At 52.1% G+C, this 15,999-nt stretch overlaps 1 protein-coding gene across 1 annotated transcript in view; it reads right to left on the bottom strand.

Annotated features, from left to right (window-relative positions):
• ITGAV (integrin subunit alpha V) overlaps positions 1 to 15,999 on the bottom strand; it is a 59,795-nt gene continuing 43,796 nt past the window's right edge. The window contains exons 17-30 of the mRNA XM_070421655.1: positions 15,576 to 15,730; positions 13,759 to 13,896; positions 11,424 to 11,491; positions 10,646 to 10,793; positions 10,056 to 10,148; positions 9,129 to 9,208; positions 8,690 to 8,770; positions 7,633 to 7,738; positions 6,898 to 7,056; positions 5,653 to 5,766; positions 4,935 to 5,048; positions 4,744 to 4,851; positions 3,725 to 3,847; positions 1 to 3,499 (exon numbers count right to left, since the gene is read on the bottom strand). Of these exons, the coding sequence (XP_070277756.1) occupies positions 3,404 to 3,499; positions 3,725 to 3,847; positions 4,744 to 4,851; positions 4,935 to 5,048; positions 5,653 to 5,766; positions 6,898 to 7,056; positions 7,633 to 7,738; positions 8,690 to 8,770; positions 9,129 to 9,208; positions 10,056 to 10,148; positions 10,646 to 10,793; positions 11,424 to 11,491; positions 13,759 to 13,896; positions 15,576 to 15,730 (1,583 nt within the window). The 3' untranslated portion in view covers positions 1 to 3,403. The remainder of the gene's footprint in view (positions 3,500 to 3,724; positions 3,848 to 4,743; positions 4,852 to 4,934; positions 5,049 to 5,652; positions 5,767 to 6,897; positions 7,057 to 7,632; positions 7,739 to 8,689; positions 8,771 to 9,128; positions 9,209 to 10,055; positions 10,149 to 10,645; positions 10,794 to 11,423; positions 11,492 to 13,758; positions 13,897 to 15,575; positions 15,731 to 15,999) is intronic.

The following is a 15,999-nucleotide window of genomic DNA, read 5'->3' as shown; positions in this document are numbered from 1 at the left end:
TGGCACCTGAGGCTCAAGTTTATTGGGCGGTCGGTCGCGAGTCACACACCGGACACCAGGAGGACACGGTACCCGCTCCACAAACTCAGAGCAAGTTGGCAACGACAAGGGTTAGAACACGCGTGTTTTATGCCTCGCCCATGGGCTGCGCACGGGAAGCGAACTAAGAAAGCCTGGTACCCAGGCAGCAAACGGCTCTGACGTCCGCAGCTCTCCAGTCGCGTCAGGAGATTCCAAAGTGTTTCAGACCCAAGGAGGGAGCCGTGTCCGGCCGGAAGGAACGTGCAGAAGGGACCGATCGGAGTGACTTCCTCTGTGTGCCCCCGGCCGACTCACTCCTCCTGCTAACCAAGCATTAATCCATCGCCTTCAGCGTAGGGTCACTGAGCTACAGGGAGACTGCCTGGGCCTGGTTACCTGTCATATTGCACTTGGGGACAATGACAACAAGGACGCCAGGCTCGGCACCTCTCCCGGAAGCTCATTCTGTACCAGAAGTGACAGTGAAACGCACGTCCCATCCTCACTGTATCCGCCTCCAGCCGGCGAGAGGGGCGACGCTCCAGGACACAGGACTACACCCTTTCTTCACCATGTTTGATCCTAATTCCATCTTCAGATTTTATCTTTTTCTTATTTATCCAACTCCCACCTGCACGAGCTCCCCAACAGCACAGCAGGTGGCACTGAGTCAGGCCCAGGTAGCCGGCCCTCACCGCGCTGGGCGCCACCCTCTGCCACAGGAGCGCCCACGGCCTCCCGAGCTGTTGGCCTGATAACCCAGCCGACCTGGGACACACTGTGCTTTCGCCACACAGATCCTCCCCTGAGGGCCACGGCTCGCTGTTAAAACCGTCCACAGCCTCTTAAGAAGCCAGCAGAGTCCCTTTTCTTATTATGTAAATTTCCTCTTTATAGAAAAGTATTAATGAGAATTTACCATGAATAGTTTCATAACGCAGGTATAATTGTGACACGCCCTTTTTGATTGTTTTACACGTCAGAATTAAGAACTCAATCAGAATTATTATAATAATCGCAAGAGAAAGGTAAAGGGAAGACAAGGAAAGAATGTCTCTCATGCAAATGTTTTTCAAAATATTAATTCTCAAATAAATGGTTATATAATAAATCAACGATAGTATCAATATTTACCAACAACAAATGCTTTAAATATTATGTACCTCACTCATGTGTTTTTTTAAACTGAATCAGATTACAAGAACCGTATACTCAAACTGGATTTTAATTCTCAATAAATAACACAATAGTAATTAAAATAGTTGAAAATTAAAATAGTTTTCATAGGGTTTTGTTTTTTTACATTTTAACCAAATATATTGACAGGCTACTTTCAGGTACAGAGAATCCAAACATTTTCCTCCACGAGCAGGCTCTTACATTAGACTTCTACCATATTTTTTTAGAGACATAAATTTTCATTTTTAAAGAAAATCCTACTGCCTACAACCACAGTGCATAAAGGCAACCTGAAACATCACGTGAAGTTCCACTGAGGCACCCTTTGATCTCCGACACCAGACCGGACCTCGGAACAGAGGCCCCACGAGGGACAGACTGGGGGAAAGGAAACACAACTGTGCTTTGAAAGAGTGACTCTCTACCCAACACGTCACTTCAGGAATGACTGTCGGTGCGAGGGGGGCGCAGGGGGAAAATGGGTCAAGTCGTTACAGAGCGACTTAGCGACTGCCTGGGGGCAGGCCCTAGGATAAACATGGTTTTTTCTTTAAAAGAAATAAATTTATTGACAATAAAAGTCCTAACTGCATGTGAGTAAGTTCTCTTAAGCTACTAACAAAATCTATCCTACCAGATCTGCTCACTGTTAAATTCACTGACGGGTCCTGCCGATGTTGGATCGCGTGTGACTCACCCACGTGCCTCTCGCGTACGGCTGCGTGGGGAATTATCACGCGGGTCACAGCAGGATAAATCCCAGTTGTCTTTAAAACAGAAAAACATTCAATGATTTAAGGGAAACGCTTGTCATTGCCTCGTGAAGACAGCAGTTAAAAAGCGACTGAACCCTCAACCTCTAACGCGTAACATGATGTAATTGCACAAAAACAGTGATGAGAGTCATCGCAGCCGGCTCTGAGGAGCTGTGAGTCACACAGGCCTCCAGCAAACGCATCACCTGCAGACACATAAAACTCTGTGCAGCTTCTATAAAAAATTCCTAGAAAATTCATGGTAATAACCCTAAGAAAGTTTAAAAATCTTCCCAGTAACTGGAATTGCTTATGAAAGTACCTTTTAAAAATTATTTGAGAGCTGAGACTGGCTTTACCCGTTACACCTCGCTCAGAACGAGGTAACGCCAGGTTCGCAGCTTCGCACCACTGATGCTCGGAGACTTCCGATGCCAGGCACTTGCCGTGTGGCTGAGGCTGGTGCAGGTTCCTGAGGTGTCAAGACTCCTCGCTGGTCTTGACCTTCCTCGGTGACAGTTTGGGAAACATAAAGTACCTAGACTAGTACAAGAGGAAAATAAATGAACCTCAACTGAACCCTCAATCTAATCTAAGAACGTACTATTGATAAGCAACTCTATCGAAGAACTACAAACATGGTTTTTAAATTAAAATGCCTTTTTTTTTTGTATTGTAAGTGGCCAGACCAATTCAGTGAAATAAGTGATTTCCAACTCCACATGGATTTAAGCAGCACGACGCTGAGCTGGGATCAAGCTGTTACACACGAGGTGTTTTTGACGTAAGAACTGATTTTTAGCACAGGTTGACTTAAAGGATGGGAAATGCAGCGTACACTTAAATAGTCAAAATGCAATAAAACGGACGGTGGATTAAATATAAATAAAAATTTAACAACACGTACCCGAATTTCATAGTAAGTCAAAATACTCTACCTATCTATTCCAGGAAAACATTCTGATGTAGGTAATACATGTAGGTAACATTAAAATCCAAGTTCCCGGAGTTACAACATCTTTAGTAACGAAAACTCGCCTGTAGTGTGATGGGTATTAACATTGAGTCCCTGTGCAAACGATGCGGATGCGAAGGTCTAAGGAGGAATTGCTTTAGAACGACAACAGATTTCGTTAAATCCGGAGCACAGACCAGAAGCAGTCGCTGCGGGAGGAGGTACCGTGTTACAGGAAGTGTGAGTCGCTGACGACCGGTCTATGTACATGGATGAACTACCACGGGAAACTGCGTTATTCAAGCACCCAGACGCACGTGTCAGTGGGTGTGTGTTCAAGGTGCGTCTGAACTTGTTGATGGCGGGAAGCCTGACGGTTATCGCTCTCGTGCTGTGGCCCCCGGGCACCAGTGGTGATTCAGTCCCGGCGAACCGGGACCCGGGACCCTGGCCGCCCTCCTGGGCCGGAGGCAGCGCAGCTCGAACCGCCCGGTTAGGTCTCCGAGTTCCCTTCGCCGTTTTCGTGCGGCTGGAGCTGCTCCCTCTCGGGTTCTTCCTGAGGCGGCCGCACGCGCTTGAAGAAGCCCATCTGCCGGCAGAAGAGAAACGGATGTTACTGCCGTAGGTGGAGGCCGTTCAAGGATCTACGTGCCTGCGTCATCCCCACGGAACCTCCTCCTTCCCATCATCGCGCATCGTCATCATCCAAGGCCCCGTCCTCCTTCCCTCTTCCTCCTCCTCCTCCTCCTCCTCCCCTTCCCTCCTGCCCCATTCTTCCTGCCCCCCCGCCCCCCTCCCTACGTCCACTCCTCACCCGGTGCATCACAAACACCAGGACCGCCAGCAGCAGCAGCCCTGCCAGGACCGCTAAGATGATCACCCACACGGGGACAGGCATGGGCGCCGGCTGGATGCCCCAGGTCACGTCCGTGGCGACCTGTCGGGGAAAGAAGGTTTTGGGTCTTAAAAGCAGCGCAGCTACCGGAATGCCTGCTCTATTTTAATGGTGTTCACATTCTGTCCTTTTCCTGTGTATGAGGAGTTATGATTAAATATCTGGCATCGGCAGCAGACACACACACACACACACACACAACTCCCAACAGCAGGGCAACTTCCGGTCGCCTCTGAAGCGGTTTTTAGACAACCGGTCCAGTCGATGGTGTGTTGGTCCAACTTTCAATCCTCCAATCAAAGACTTTAAAATGCCTTCACTCCTTGTAGTTAATGTCCCACTTTCTAACGTGAAGGGGAAAAACTGCCAAGAACGTCCCCCGTGAGATTCAGGAAATGCTAAGACTCTTACACGGGACAAGATGCTGAAGAGAAAGGCCTACCTTTAATAGTTATGGGGCGCGGGAGTAAATTATTAAACTAGTTTGCAATCCTATCGAATGACTCTTAGATACCTTAAGTCAGCGGTTCTCAACCTGTGGGTCATGACCCCTTTGGGGGTCGAACGGCCCTTTCACAGGGGTCGCCTAAGACCATTGGAAAACACATCTATAATTACATATTGTTTTTGTGATTCATCACTATGCTTTCATTATGTTCAATTTGTAACAATGAAAATACATCCTGCATATCAGATATTTACATGACGATTCATAACAGTAGCAACATGACAGTTATGAAGTAGCCACGAGAATAATTTTATGGTCGGGGGTCACCACAACATGAGGAACTGTATGAAAGGGTCGCGGCCTTGGGAAGGTTAAGAACCACTACTTTAAATCATCAAAACAGCTGAACGGCCGTTATCTAAGTAAACGCAACATCCACGGCAGGAAGCCGCGCGCATCTGCCCCGCCCGCCCGCCCGCCAGCGACATACGAGGGTGGAGTTGGAGATGTCGTCGATGGGGAGGTTCTTGTAGGGGAACTCGATGACGCTGAAGGAAGCCGAGGAGGTCAGGGAGTAGGAGCGGTTCTGGTTCTCCTTCTGTGGGAGGGACATGCGTGTCAGGCGTGTTCATCCCTCTGAGGAGCTAGCAGGTGTGTGCGGGGCTGCGCCTGCGCACTCACGTTCATGAAGGTCTGGGTCCACAGCAGCGACCGCACGTACAGGATGGCGCTCTTCCCGCGGTCCAGGCGCCCCACCTGGCAGACGATCTTCAGGCACTCGGCCACCCCGCAGCCCTGCCAACGACACATCACGGCTCACAGGACAGGTCGCTCTGTCCCCTCTGCAGCCATTTTAAAATACATTTTTATTGATGTCAGAGGAAGGGAGAGGGAGATAGAAACATTAATGGTGAGAGAGAATCCTTGATCGGCTGCCTCCTGCACGCCCTCTACTGGGGATGGAGCCTGCAATCCGGGCCTGTGACCTTGAATGGGAATTGAACCGGGACCTCCTGGTTCATGGGTCAACGCTCATCCACGGAGACACGCCGGCCGGTCGTGCAGAACTGTTAAATTTCAAAATTTATTCTTATATAATATCTTTGCTGAGGTCTCTGGGATTTTCCTGCAGTTTTGCAGAAAAGCCTCAAAGATCAGGGCGAGACCAAGAAAATGGGTCAGTTAACGGAGAACAGAACAGACACCTGGGAACAGCGTGTCTTTCACGAGTGAGCCACAGCGATGGGCCTTCGTGAGACGAGGAATAAGGAGGGAGGACTGAGTGGCATGAACGTGCGGCTCTCCGAGCACAGCCGCAGCCGCCTCTGACAGGCTCTCCGGGTCGGTCCTAGAACCGCGTGTGTCGTGTCTGCAGGGCTCGCTGCGGAGCCTCACTCACCAGCGTGTGGACACCCCCTTCGCTCTGGGCCAGGTCCCGCCTGGTGACCAGGTGGCCGCGCTCGCCCTGCCCGGCGACGCTGTCGTTCTTCTCCGCCGGCTGCGAACTGGAGACCTGGGGTCATAGACAAACGTGACACGTCATCACGGACAACAGCCCACACGCCATCGTCGCACAGACTGCAGAGCCATTAAAACGGGGACTGAACCCGGGCGGGCGGGCAACCCGCTCCTCCACAGACACACGGCGGAGACACAGGAAGTGAGGGTCCGTCCTAAATGTGTCAGGGAAGGTCGCCTGGGCCTGGCCACGACCCTCCTCCCCTCGCACAGCCTCCAGGGGAACCTGACACCCCCCCGGAGGAGCCGGCACGTTCACAGGGCGCCGCATGTGTGCTGGGTGGGAGGGGGCTGTTCCCACGTCCACAGACCCCACGAAACGCCACGCTTCTAGGCCCCCAAGTCCAGAGAACCAGCCGTGAAACGGGGCACCTTCTCCCCAAAGACAAAATGGCAACAGCAGAGCACCCCTGACGCGGTATCGTCTGGGGACAAATCACAGTGCGATGGGACCAAAGTCAGATCCGGTCACTTCACGCCTCCTGAGCCCGGCCCGTGTGGCTCGGAGGTTGGGCATCGACCCCTGAACCAGGAGGTCAACGGTTTGATTCCTGATCAGGGCACGTGCCTGGGCATTGGGCTGTCCCCAGTGTGGGGCCTGCAGAAGGCAGCGATCAGTGACGTTTCTCTCTCTCTATCCCTCTCGCTTCCTCTCTCTCTCTCCACAGTTCACATGTAAAAAGGCTCCCTCCACAGGTCACTGAACGCCCCCTATACCAGTGGTCAGCAAACTGCGGCTCGTGAGCCACATGCGGCTCTTTGGCCCCTTGAGTGTGGCTCTTCCTAAGCCTTAGGAGGACCCTAATTAAGTTAATAACAATGTACCTACCTATATAGTTTAAGTTTAAAAATTTGGCTCTCAAAAGAAATTTCAATCTTGTACTGTTGATATTTGGCTCTGTTTACTAATGGGTTTGCCGACCACTGCCCTAGAGACATGGCGCACCCAGTCTTCAGAGAATCATTACACACACGATCAATTTCACCCTCGGCGTCCTGGCTACGAACTAAAACGCGTCTGCGGAACGGGCTGCGAGGACACAGCTGTTTCGTTTCGTGCGCTTCTCGGGTCGGTTCGGGAAAAAGCGACGGGACCTGCCCTGCGATGAGCCGCCGCGGGGCCTACCTTGATCCTCAGGGGGTTGATCTCGGTGTCGGCCGTGCAGTTCATGGGCCCGTCCACATCGTACTGGAGGATGTAGAGCAGCGTGCTGTTGTGGAACTTGTGGGGCCACTGGAGGGTCAGCATGGCCTTGCTGAAGGAGCTGGGGCCGTTGTTCCTCAGCTACGGGGGCGGGAAACCGTCAACCTCGGTCCGGCCACGCTCCATCCCACAGCCCCCCTCCCTCCCGCAGGAGCCTTAGCAACAGGAGCGGAAGCAGAGCGTCTCCATGGTTACTCTCACATCACCACACAACTGTTACTACGCAAAAGAGATCAAACCCGGTATCTGCTCAGGGGAGGCCGGGATGAAAACATAAATGAGGAGGAAGATCTGGGCCAGGTGCTGGTGAAGAAGGCACAGGATATGCTCTTCCTTCAGAAGCCAGGTCTGACGTCGGCGTTTCCCATGTTGCTCGGACCTGCGCCGTGTCCCTGTGAACATCCTCGGGGCCTGTGGCTTCCACTCAAGCAGCATAAGGGGTGTGAGACACCCACGTGTGCCGACTGCGTTCGGGAGCCACCGAAGCCACTTGTCTCATGAAAATGAACTTGGGGACCATCCCCACAACCAGAGTCACACCAGCGTGGTTTCCGTAAAACTCAGACAGACGCGTCTTTCCAGCAGCAGCCGTCCCCTCCGTGCGGCCCCGCCCGGACCCGCCCAAAGCCACCACCCCCCCCCCCCACCCCCGCGCACCTCGTAGATGTGCTGAATCACAGGCCCCACGTCCTCCTCGGTCTCGGGGTGCTCCTTGTGCTCCCAGTTGGGGATCGGGAGGAAGACATGGTCCGGACTCGAGACCCTAAACAACCAGAGAAAACCCACCACGAACATCGAAGTGACAGTCGGTTCGTTTTCCAGAGCGCCCTGCACCCGGACGAAGAAAAGCAGACCTAATTGTTAAAAAGGCGCTGCCTGTTCAAGAGAAGAACCCTCCGTGCACACTCTCCTGCTTACGACGCTCACGCGGCAGGTGAACGGACGCCAAGCTGAGTGCGAGCTCAGGGCTCTTACAGGAAACTCATGCTGTGCCCGCTGCCGCCTGGGGGGTTATTTCAGATGATACGCAAACGAACGTTTGGAGCAGCACCTAGCCCAGTGATGGCGAACCTTTTGAGCTCGGCGTGTCAGCATTTTGAAAAACCCTAACTTAACTCTGGTGCCGTGTCACATATAGAAATTTTTTGATCTTTGCAACCCTAGTAAAATAAAGACTTATATTTTTTATATTTATTTTATATATTTAAATGCCATTTAACAAAGAAAAATCAACCAAAAAAATGAGTTCACGTGTCACCTCTGACACGCGTGTCATTCATAGATTCGCCATCACTGGACTAGACCCTTCTCTCTCCGAGCTGCAGCTCGTAGGCCATCAGCAAGCGGAGCGCCTGCTACCCCAGAGCAGCGAGGGGCCGAGGCTTTACTTCTAAAAAGTAACCACCACCCTGGCCCGTGTGGGCGAGTGGTTAGCGCGCCGGCCTGCGCCCCGGAGATCGTGGGTGCGATTCCCGTCGAGGGCATGCACCTGGCTTGCAGGCTGGATCCCTGGTCCCGGGTGAGGTGCGTGTGGGAGGCGACTGTCGCTGTGTCTCCCTCACAGCAATGTTTCTCTCTCTCTCTCCCCACTCCCCTCCCTTCCACTCTCTCTAAAACTCAGGGGGAAAACATCCCCAGGGGAAGATGAACAAACTCCTCTGTAAAGCAGCTTAAGTCGTGAGAACGCCAGACGCTGCTGGGCGACCACACTGACCCTCTGATCTCCACGGCAGCTAGAACAGCAAGGTCGACCCTGTACGACACCACCGGGCTGACTTTATCGAAGAGGTTGGAGCTGGAAGAGAAAACACACCCTTAGGACAGGGCTGAGCATCGTCCTCACTCAAACGAGCAAATGAAAAGCAACAAGAAATTAAAAACATATAAATCAATTATTTGCATTAGCAATTAATTCCAAGTTTTACTTAACTTTTTGTCTTATAAACTCAAAACTGGTAAAGTCATTCCTATGATATAAACAATGATTTTAAAAGGGTATAATCATGTAATGAAGTTTTAGACTATTCTACTGCATATTGAATTGTATTATATACCATTTTTAACAGATATTTCCTCAACAGTTATAAATTGGAAAGGTGGTTTTTAGTCACCCCAATAAATCCAATGAGGTAAGAGGAAAGGCCGTGTCATACCTCCGGATTTGTAAGTCAAACTTCACGGACGTGTCCATCTCCGACTGCTGGTGCACGCTGAACCGCAGGCCGGCGAGGAGCTGGGGGGGGGGGAGGTGATGTCAGTAACATCAGGTCCGATTAGTGACACGTCCACGTCCAATAGAGAGAACGTCCTAACCGGGTTTTCTGTGCTCGCTAGAACCTGGAAGTGTCTCAACAGGCCCATTACATCTGATCTTCTAGCAAACCTTTCAGGACCTGGGCCAACCATGATGGGGTCTATGGAACAACAGTTCTTAGTGGTCATTCGACCTCCTTGTAATACTCATTGTCTTCCAAAAAAAAAAAAAAATGAAACAGTGAATGTCTGTTCACTCAATGGAAGGAAACAACGACCACAGTGCTGTGTCTGCAGGAAGCGAACCCTGAGCGTGTGTTAAGGGGCAGGAAGGAGTGGACTCAGGAGACACGGGCAGGGCCGGCCCCGGCTCCCCGCCCACAGCGCTCCACACCGAGCACCCGGCTCCCGCAGGCGGGAGCCACAAGAGGAGGGGACGCCGGCTGTGGGTTCATGTAGATGACACATAAACAGGCATTTCTTCAAACTGCCCCCCACTCCCAAAGCCCGGAGCTGGCCACGGAATAACCTGGCCTCGTCCGCACTGAATGAGCTGTGAGTGGAGAAGCTAGAGAAACTGAGAAATACGAAAAAAAACAAAAGTACGTTCCACTTGTTAGCGAAACATTGTGTTAAATATACGTGATCCCTGGCCGGTGGCTCGGTGGTTCGAGCACCTGCCCATCACTGGCCTCTAAGTCAAACCCATTGAAAGGCACCACTTTGAAGTGTTTACTTAAGAAACTTACTGCAGACAAACCCACAGGGGAAAGAACGTGCTACTTTCCTTCGCAGATAAACACGCCCATGTGGTCAGAGCGTCTCACCTGCGTCCCAGCCTTCATGGGGTTCCCCAGGTCACACACCACCTGGCGGGTCTGGTTTTCTGTCTTAAATGCACAGGAAAGTCTCGCCAGGGCCTTGGAGAGACACAGAGAAAGGATTATAAGGAAAATAAATTAATGACAGAAAAAAGAAAGCAGAAGCCAGGAGACTAAAACGTTCCTCGACAGTGTCATGCAGTCGGATGGACAAGGCAATACACCCCCTCAGCAAACGGGGGCAGGGCGGGCAGAAGCCAGGCGTGCACAGCTGCCACGTATGCGCGTGGAGGCCCTTCTGGAAGGTCGTGGACGCAGACACGGAACCCCAGCAGCTGAGGGCCAGGGTCCGAGGGCCAGGCCGAGGCACCATCTGCCCGACAGGTTCCGGGCCCTCAGAGGCCATGCTCACCGTGACCTCAGAGCCCGATGAGGCAGCAGCTGGCCAGGGCACGGGGACAGGCAGGCTGGCTGGCCGTGCAGCCCTGGGCGGGGGGGGTGGCGGGCTGGGCTGGCACACACTGCACGGGGAGCTCCCGGGCGGGTGGGTGGCATGAGCCTGGGGCGCCCTGGGTTACTGAACAGGCCGCGCCTACCTCGCTGTTGCGGACGACGCCGATGAAGTCGGCCTGCGGGGGGAGGGCCACGGTGAGCTCCGCCTCGTAGGCGCCTTCGCCCTGGTTCTGCGCCGTCACCATCAAGGTCAGGGGGTTGTCATCCCCGACGTAGATCTTCTTCTGGTCTCTGCGGGGCGACACAGGCCCAGACCGTGAGACGGGCCGTCCACGGGACAGGAGACAGACAGACACGCAGACAGCGGCACCCACACCCTCCCCGCGTCCCGGGGCGTTTACACGACCCCCAGCTCAACAGGAAATGGGACCTGCACGCGGGCGCAGAGCCCACACTTGTCTGAGCGAACAAGGCGATGCCGCCGGCATACCCCCGCCGCGCACCCATCACGGCCGTCACTGTACGTCTCCCTGTGCGTCCGGACTAAGTCTCTGGTTTAGGAGAAAACTGAATTGCTCATTTGTCAGGATTCTCACAAAATCCCTTTGTGATTTATGTCTCGTGCACATGTGATGGGATTCCTTCAGCCGGGAGGAGGCCGATGATGAAGGCGGCCGTGAGAGGCACGGTGGCCTCTCACAGGACCCAGCGGGGGATGGGGCCAGCCTGTCGCCCACACAGCGAGGAGAATCAGCGCCTGCTGCTCTGAAGCTCAGACCGACAGCCTGACCGTCACAGACAGTCACGCACCCCCCTCGGATGTAACGAGTTCTCGTTCAGATACGCCGTCCCTGGGAGGAGGAGCTGGGCTCCTCCGCGTGCCCGTCCTGTGCGCGGTGTCACGGGGCGGGCGGGCCTCACCTGTCCACGGAGACCTCCAGCTTGGGTCTGCAGACATTGTCTTCGCCGCAGTCCAGGAGGATGTGGGCCTAGGAGAGAGGAGGCTCACGCTGCAGGGCATGTCCTACTACACGTGGAGTGCGTGGACACGCATGTGCACACATATATACAGGCACATGGATTCGTCCACTTCGCATGCTAACAGAAAGGGGTCGTGGCTACTTCCTTTCACACGGGACAGTGAACGGTCAGGAATGGCAGGAAGGAAAGGACTCAGGACATTAGACGACCAGGTGGGAGCTTTCGTTCCATCTCCAGTTGAGCTGCTAAGATTGTGGAATGAAGTGTCACATAGAAGAGAAAGTGACAGTCAAGAAATGAGGGCTCCGCCCGGCCGGCTGGGCTCGGTGATTGAGCATCAAACTGCGGGCCAGGAGGTCACAGCTCGATTCCCATCAGGGCACAGGTCCGGGTTGCAGGCTCCATCCCCAGTGGGGGGCGTGCAGGAGGCAGCCGGTCATCATGGATGTTTCTATCTGCCTCCCTCTCCTTTCCTCTCTGACATCAATAAAATTGAAAAAAATAAACGAGGGCTCAGCGGCTGCTAGCTAAGGTGTGTGATCTTGGGCAAAATAAACTCCTTCCAGGGTTTCTCATTCCAGACTACGGTTCTGTCAACGCCATGGAAACGTGGCTGAGGGGTGTAAAGGGAGGAGAGGACAGAGCGGCAGTTCAGAGAGCAAACCACGGAACCAGCCACGGAACCAGTCACAGGAACAGCACGGGGGACGGCCACGTAGGGAGCTGCCACGGGAACAGCCACTGGACACCAGGAGTCCAGCGTGTGCGGCCTCGTGGAGAGAGAGGACAGAAACCATCCTAGACACACACATATTCTAAGTATCCACATGCAAAATAAAATGTAAACTACATTGTTAAAATATACAAATCACGGAAGACTTGGATTTTAATACAAAAGTACATTAGAATATATTTTAATTTGCCTTACACGTCTACCATGTATAGTTTTATCAAACCACACACAAAGGAGTATTTGAGCCCGGCCAGCGTGGCCCAGTGGTTGAGCATTGACCCACGAAACCAGGAAGTCACTGTTCGATTCCTGGTCAGGGCACATGCCCGGGTTATGGGCTCGATCCCCAGTGTGGGGGGTGCAGGAGGCAGCCGATCCATGATTCTCTCTCATCATTGATGTTTCTATCTCTTTCTCCCTCTCCCTTCCACTCTGAAATCAATAAACACATATTTTTTTAAAAAAAGAGTATTTGAGATGTTAGAGTGTTAGACAAAGAAGAAATAACAACCAAAATGCAGGGTAAAGAATCCTACAAAAGAAGAAATGTTAACCTAAAAATATGAACATGTAATAAAAAAGAGGAAGAAATAGGAAATGCAATCATAATATCTGAAAACATGGGTTTTACATAACATTTTCTAAGAATATTGTAATACAGCCCGTATGACATTTTACTGCTTTATTTGGTTTTATGAAAAGAAAGTACTATACATATACACTGAGTGGCCAGATTATTATGACCAGCCCATCAGTACTTCGTTGGGCCACTCCTGCACAATACGATACCTAAGTATCCTTGCTAATCAAGTTCATCCTATCATGTTGATGGCGTATCCCAATGGAGATGGCTTCTTCCAACAAGACAATGCGCCATGCCACGGTGCTCGTATTGTGCGGGAGTGGTTTCAAGAACGTGAGGGAGACTTTCCCTAGCTTAGGTGGCCCCCACAATCACCAGATCTCAATCCAGTTGAGCATTTGTGGGACAAAGTTCAAAGAGCCATCAGGCAGCTGGTTCCACAACCATCAAACCTCACAGAACTGGACAGTGCTATTCATCAGGCATGGTGTCAGATTCCTCGCATCACCTTTCAACATCTCGTGGAGTCAATGCCAAGAAGAATCGCCACAGTATTGAAGGCAAAAAGTGGCCCAACGAAGTACTGATGGGGTGGTCATAATAATCTGGCCACTCAGTGTGTGTGTGTGTGTGTGTGTGTGTGTGTATGTATTTTTTCAAATTAAATCAAAGATAAAACAGATATTAAACTTGTTCAGCAAAATATTAAAATACTGTGTAAATTGGCGTTTTGTTGTTTTCCTTGAATTATTTAACTTTCTATGTGACCCCAACGTTCTCTCCGTATCACTGAGTTCCAAGTGGCTTTCAATGTCTCTAACTTGACTCCTCCCCCTTTTACTTCTTTGACTAAAATCCCAAGGTTACAAGAGCAATCTCTCGTGGTAATTTAAAACATGAACAGCAAGACCGTGAAGAAATGAAAGGCTGAGACTCGGGAGAAGCGAGAAGGCGCGTACCTGCCGACTGAGGTTGGCGGGCGTGAACTGGTTGAGGATGGGCCGCAGGCCTGTGGCGTCGGCTGCTGTTCTGTAGTCCAGCCGATACTCCATGAAAATGGTGATGGGAGTGAGCTTGTCTCTAAACTCAGACTCATCCTAGAAACAGAGAAGCTGCGCATTAATGAGGACATCGAGCTACCAGAGAAACCCGTAAGCGCAGAACACAAAGCCAGCTGTGTGACTCATCTCTCCGTCCAACTCAACCAAACCCTCCGTGAATGTAAACTTATAAAAGGTTATTATTCACTGAGAACACAATCAGTTTATGCATCATAATGTCATTATTTGATTCGCACAAAAATATACGAAGCGTGTTCATAAAATGAGCAATTACACGCCCACCCCGGCCCGTGCGGCTCAGTGGTTGAGCGTCGACCTACAAGCCAAGAAGTCACTGGTCTGGTTCCCGGGCAGGGCACACGCCCGGGCTGCAGGCTCGATCCCAATGTGGGGCGTGGAGGAGGCAGCTGTCAGTGACGTCTCTCTCATGGATGTTCCTCTCTCTCTCTCCCTCTCCCTTCCTCTCTCTAAAATAAATACTAATAAAAACATATTTTTAAAAATACACGCCCCATATTATAACTGGAATGTTACTGCCATCGCTTCAGCTACCCATGTGGTCCTCTCTGGAGCGCCTCATGCCTCTGCCTTCCTTCCGAGCGACCGCCGTCCTGAGCCCAATCCCCCTCCCCGCGCTGGCCTGCAGCAGTTTATAACCGTGTACCGTCTCTAAACAGCACGTTCCTGGGTTAGCTTTTCCTGTCTATTTAGGAATCCGATCATACATATTCTCTGATTTGCTTCCTTCGTTCAATACCCTGGTTGGAATCTTCGGATCCGTAGCCAGACGCTGTATCCATGGCCCCACTGGCCCAGTCCTCGTGGCCACAGCACATGCTTCCAGTATCTGCATCTTCTCCACTTTCTTCCTTTCGTGTCCTATCGTTTTCTGATACAGGTTTCCACATCCTTGGTTAAGTTTACTCCAAGGTCGCTGTGGTTTTCCTGGTGCGATTGTAACTGAGATCGTTCTCTTAGTTTCCCTTTCTGAGAGTCTATTAACGTCCAAAATGCAGCTGGTTCCTGGATGCTTGTTCTGCATCCTGCTGCTTTAACTGAACTCATGTGTCAGTTCTGGGAGTTTTTGGTGGAACCTTCAGGGCTTCTAAGTTTTACGTTTATTTTAGAAAGAGAGGGAGAGGGAGAGAGATACGACATCCATGATGAGAATCACTGACTGACTGCCTCCCGCACGCCCCCCACTGGGGATCGTGCCCACAGCTGGCAGGTACCCTGGTCGGGAACCGAACCAGCCCCTCCTGTGCACGGGCGGGTGCTCAACCACTGAGCCACACTGGCTGGACCTGGACTTGTAGTTTAGACTCTGTTTCGCTCATTTCTGCTCCGATCGTTACTATTTCCTTTCTCCTACGCACTTGGGCTTTGGTTGCTGTTCGTGTTCTAGTGTCTGAGTGTAAAGTTAGGTCGTTTATGTAAGTTCTCTTGTTTCTCGAGGGAGGCCTGTAACGCCACACACACCCTCTCAGGAGGGCAGGCCCTGCCTCCCACAGACTGTATCGTGGGGGGGCCCTTGGGGGTACGCGGTCCACCAGGAGGAGGAGGCCGCTACTCGGGCCGGACATTTAAAGAGCCACACTTCCTCACGTGCATTTCCTGTGGACTTAATGCACAAACATGTACAGAACGTGAAAAGCGCCCGGATGAGGAGAAAAGCAACAGTAGAGAAGAGCAGACGAGGAGGGGAGGGGCCTCACCCGCAGATACGCCACCAGCTCCTCGCACTGCATGCGGCCCCCCCGGGAGACGGTCATGTTCTTGGGGTGGCCCGGGGACCTGTTGTGGAGAAACAGCGCTCGGCGGATGGCTCCCTTCTGCTTGAGTTTATCCAAAAGAAGCTCCACCTGGAAGTCTACACAAACCAAAGGTTTATGACCAACTCGGCCGCCGGATGCTGCCCGCCCGCATCCCCGGGTCACACACAGACGCCCGCTCCCGACGCCCTCAGGACGCTGTGCTCCCAGGGAGACCACCACCGAGTCAGTTGGGATAAATGTGTCACAAATAACGGCAGAATTCACCCAGCTCCTCCCGGGAAAGGTCAGTGATTCAGGCTCCAGACCCTGAGGCAGTAAAACAGGTGGAGGGACCCCTCCCTTCCCCGTTAGAGTGACCAGCCTG

The sequence above is a fragment of the Myotis yumanensis genome, unplaced genomic scaffold (assembly GCF_028538775.1).
Source record: "Myotis yumanensis isolate MYYU_CA2020_CCGP unplaced genomic scaffold, mMyoYum1.0.hap1 SCAF_8, whole genome shotgun sequence".
Taxonomy (NCBI): domain Eukaryota; kingdom Metazoa; phylum Chordata; class Mammalia; order Chiroptera; family Vespertilionidae; genus Myotis; species Myotis yumanensis.
This window is presented reverse-complemented; position numbering and strand designations above follow the sequence as displayed.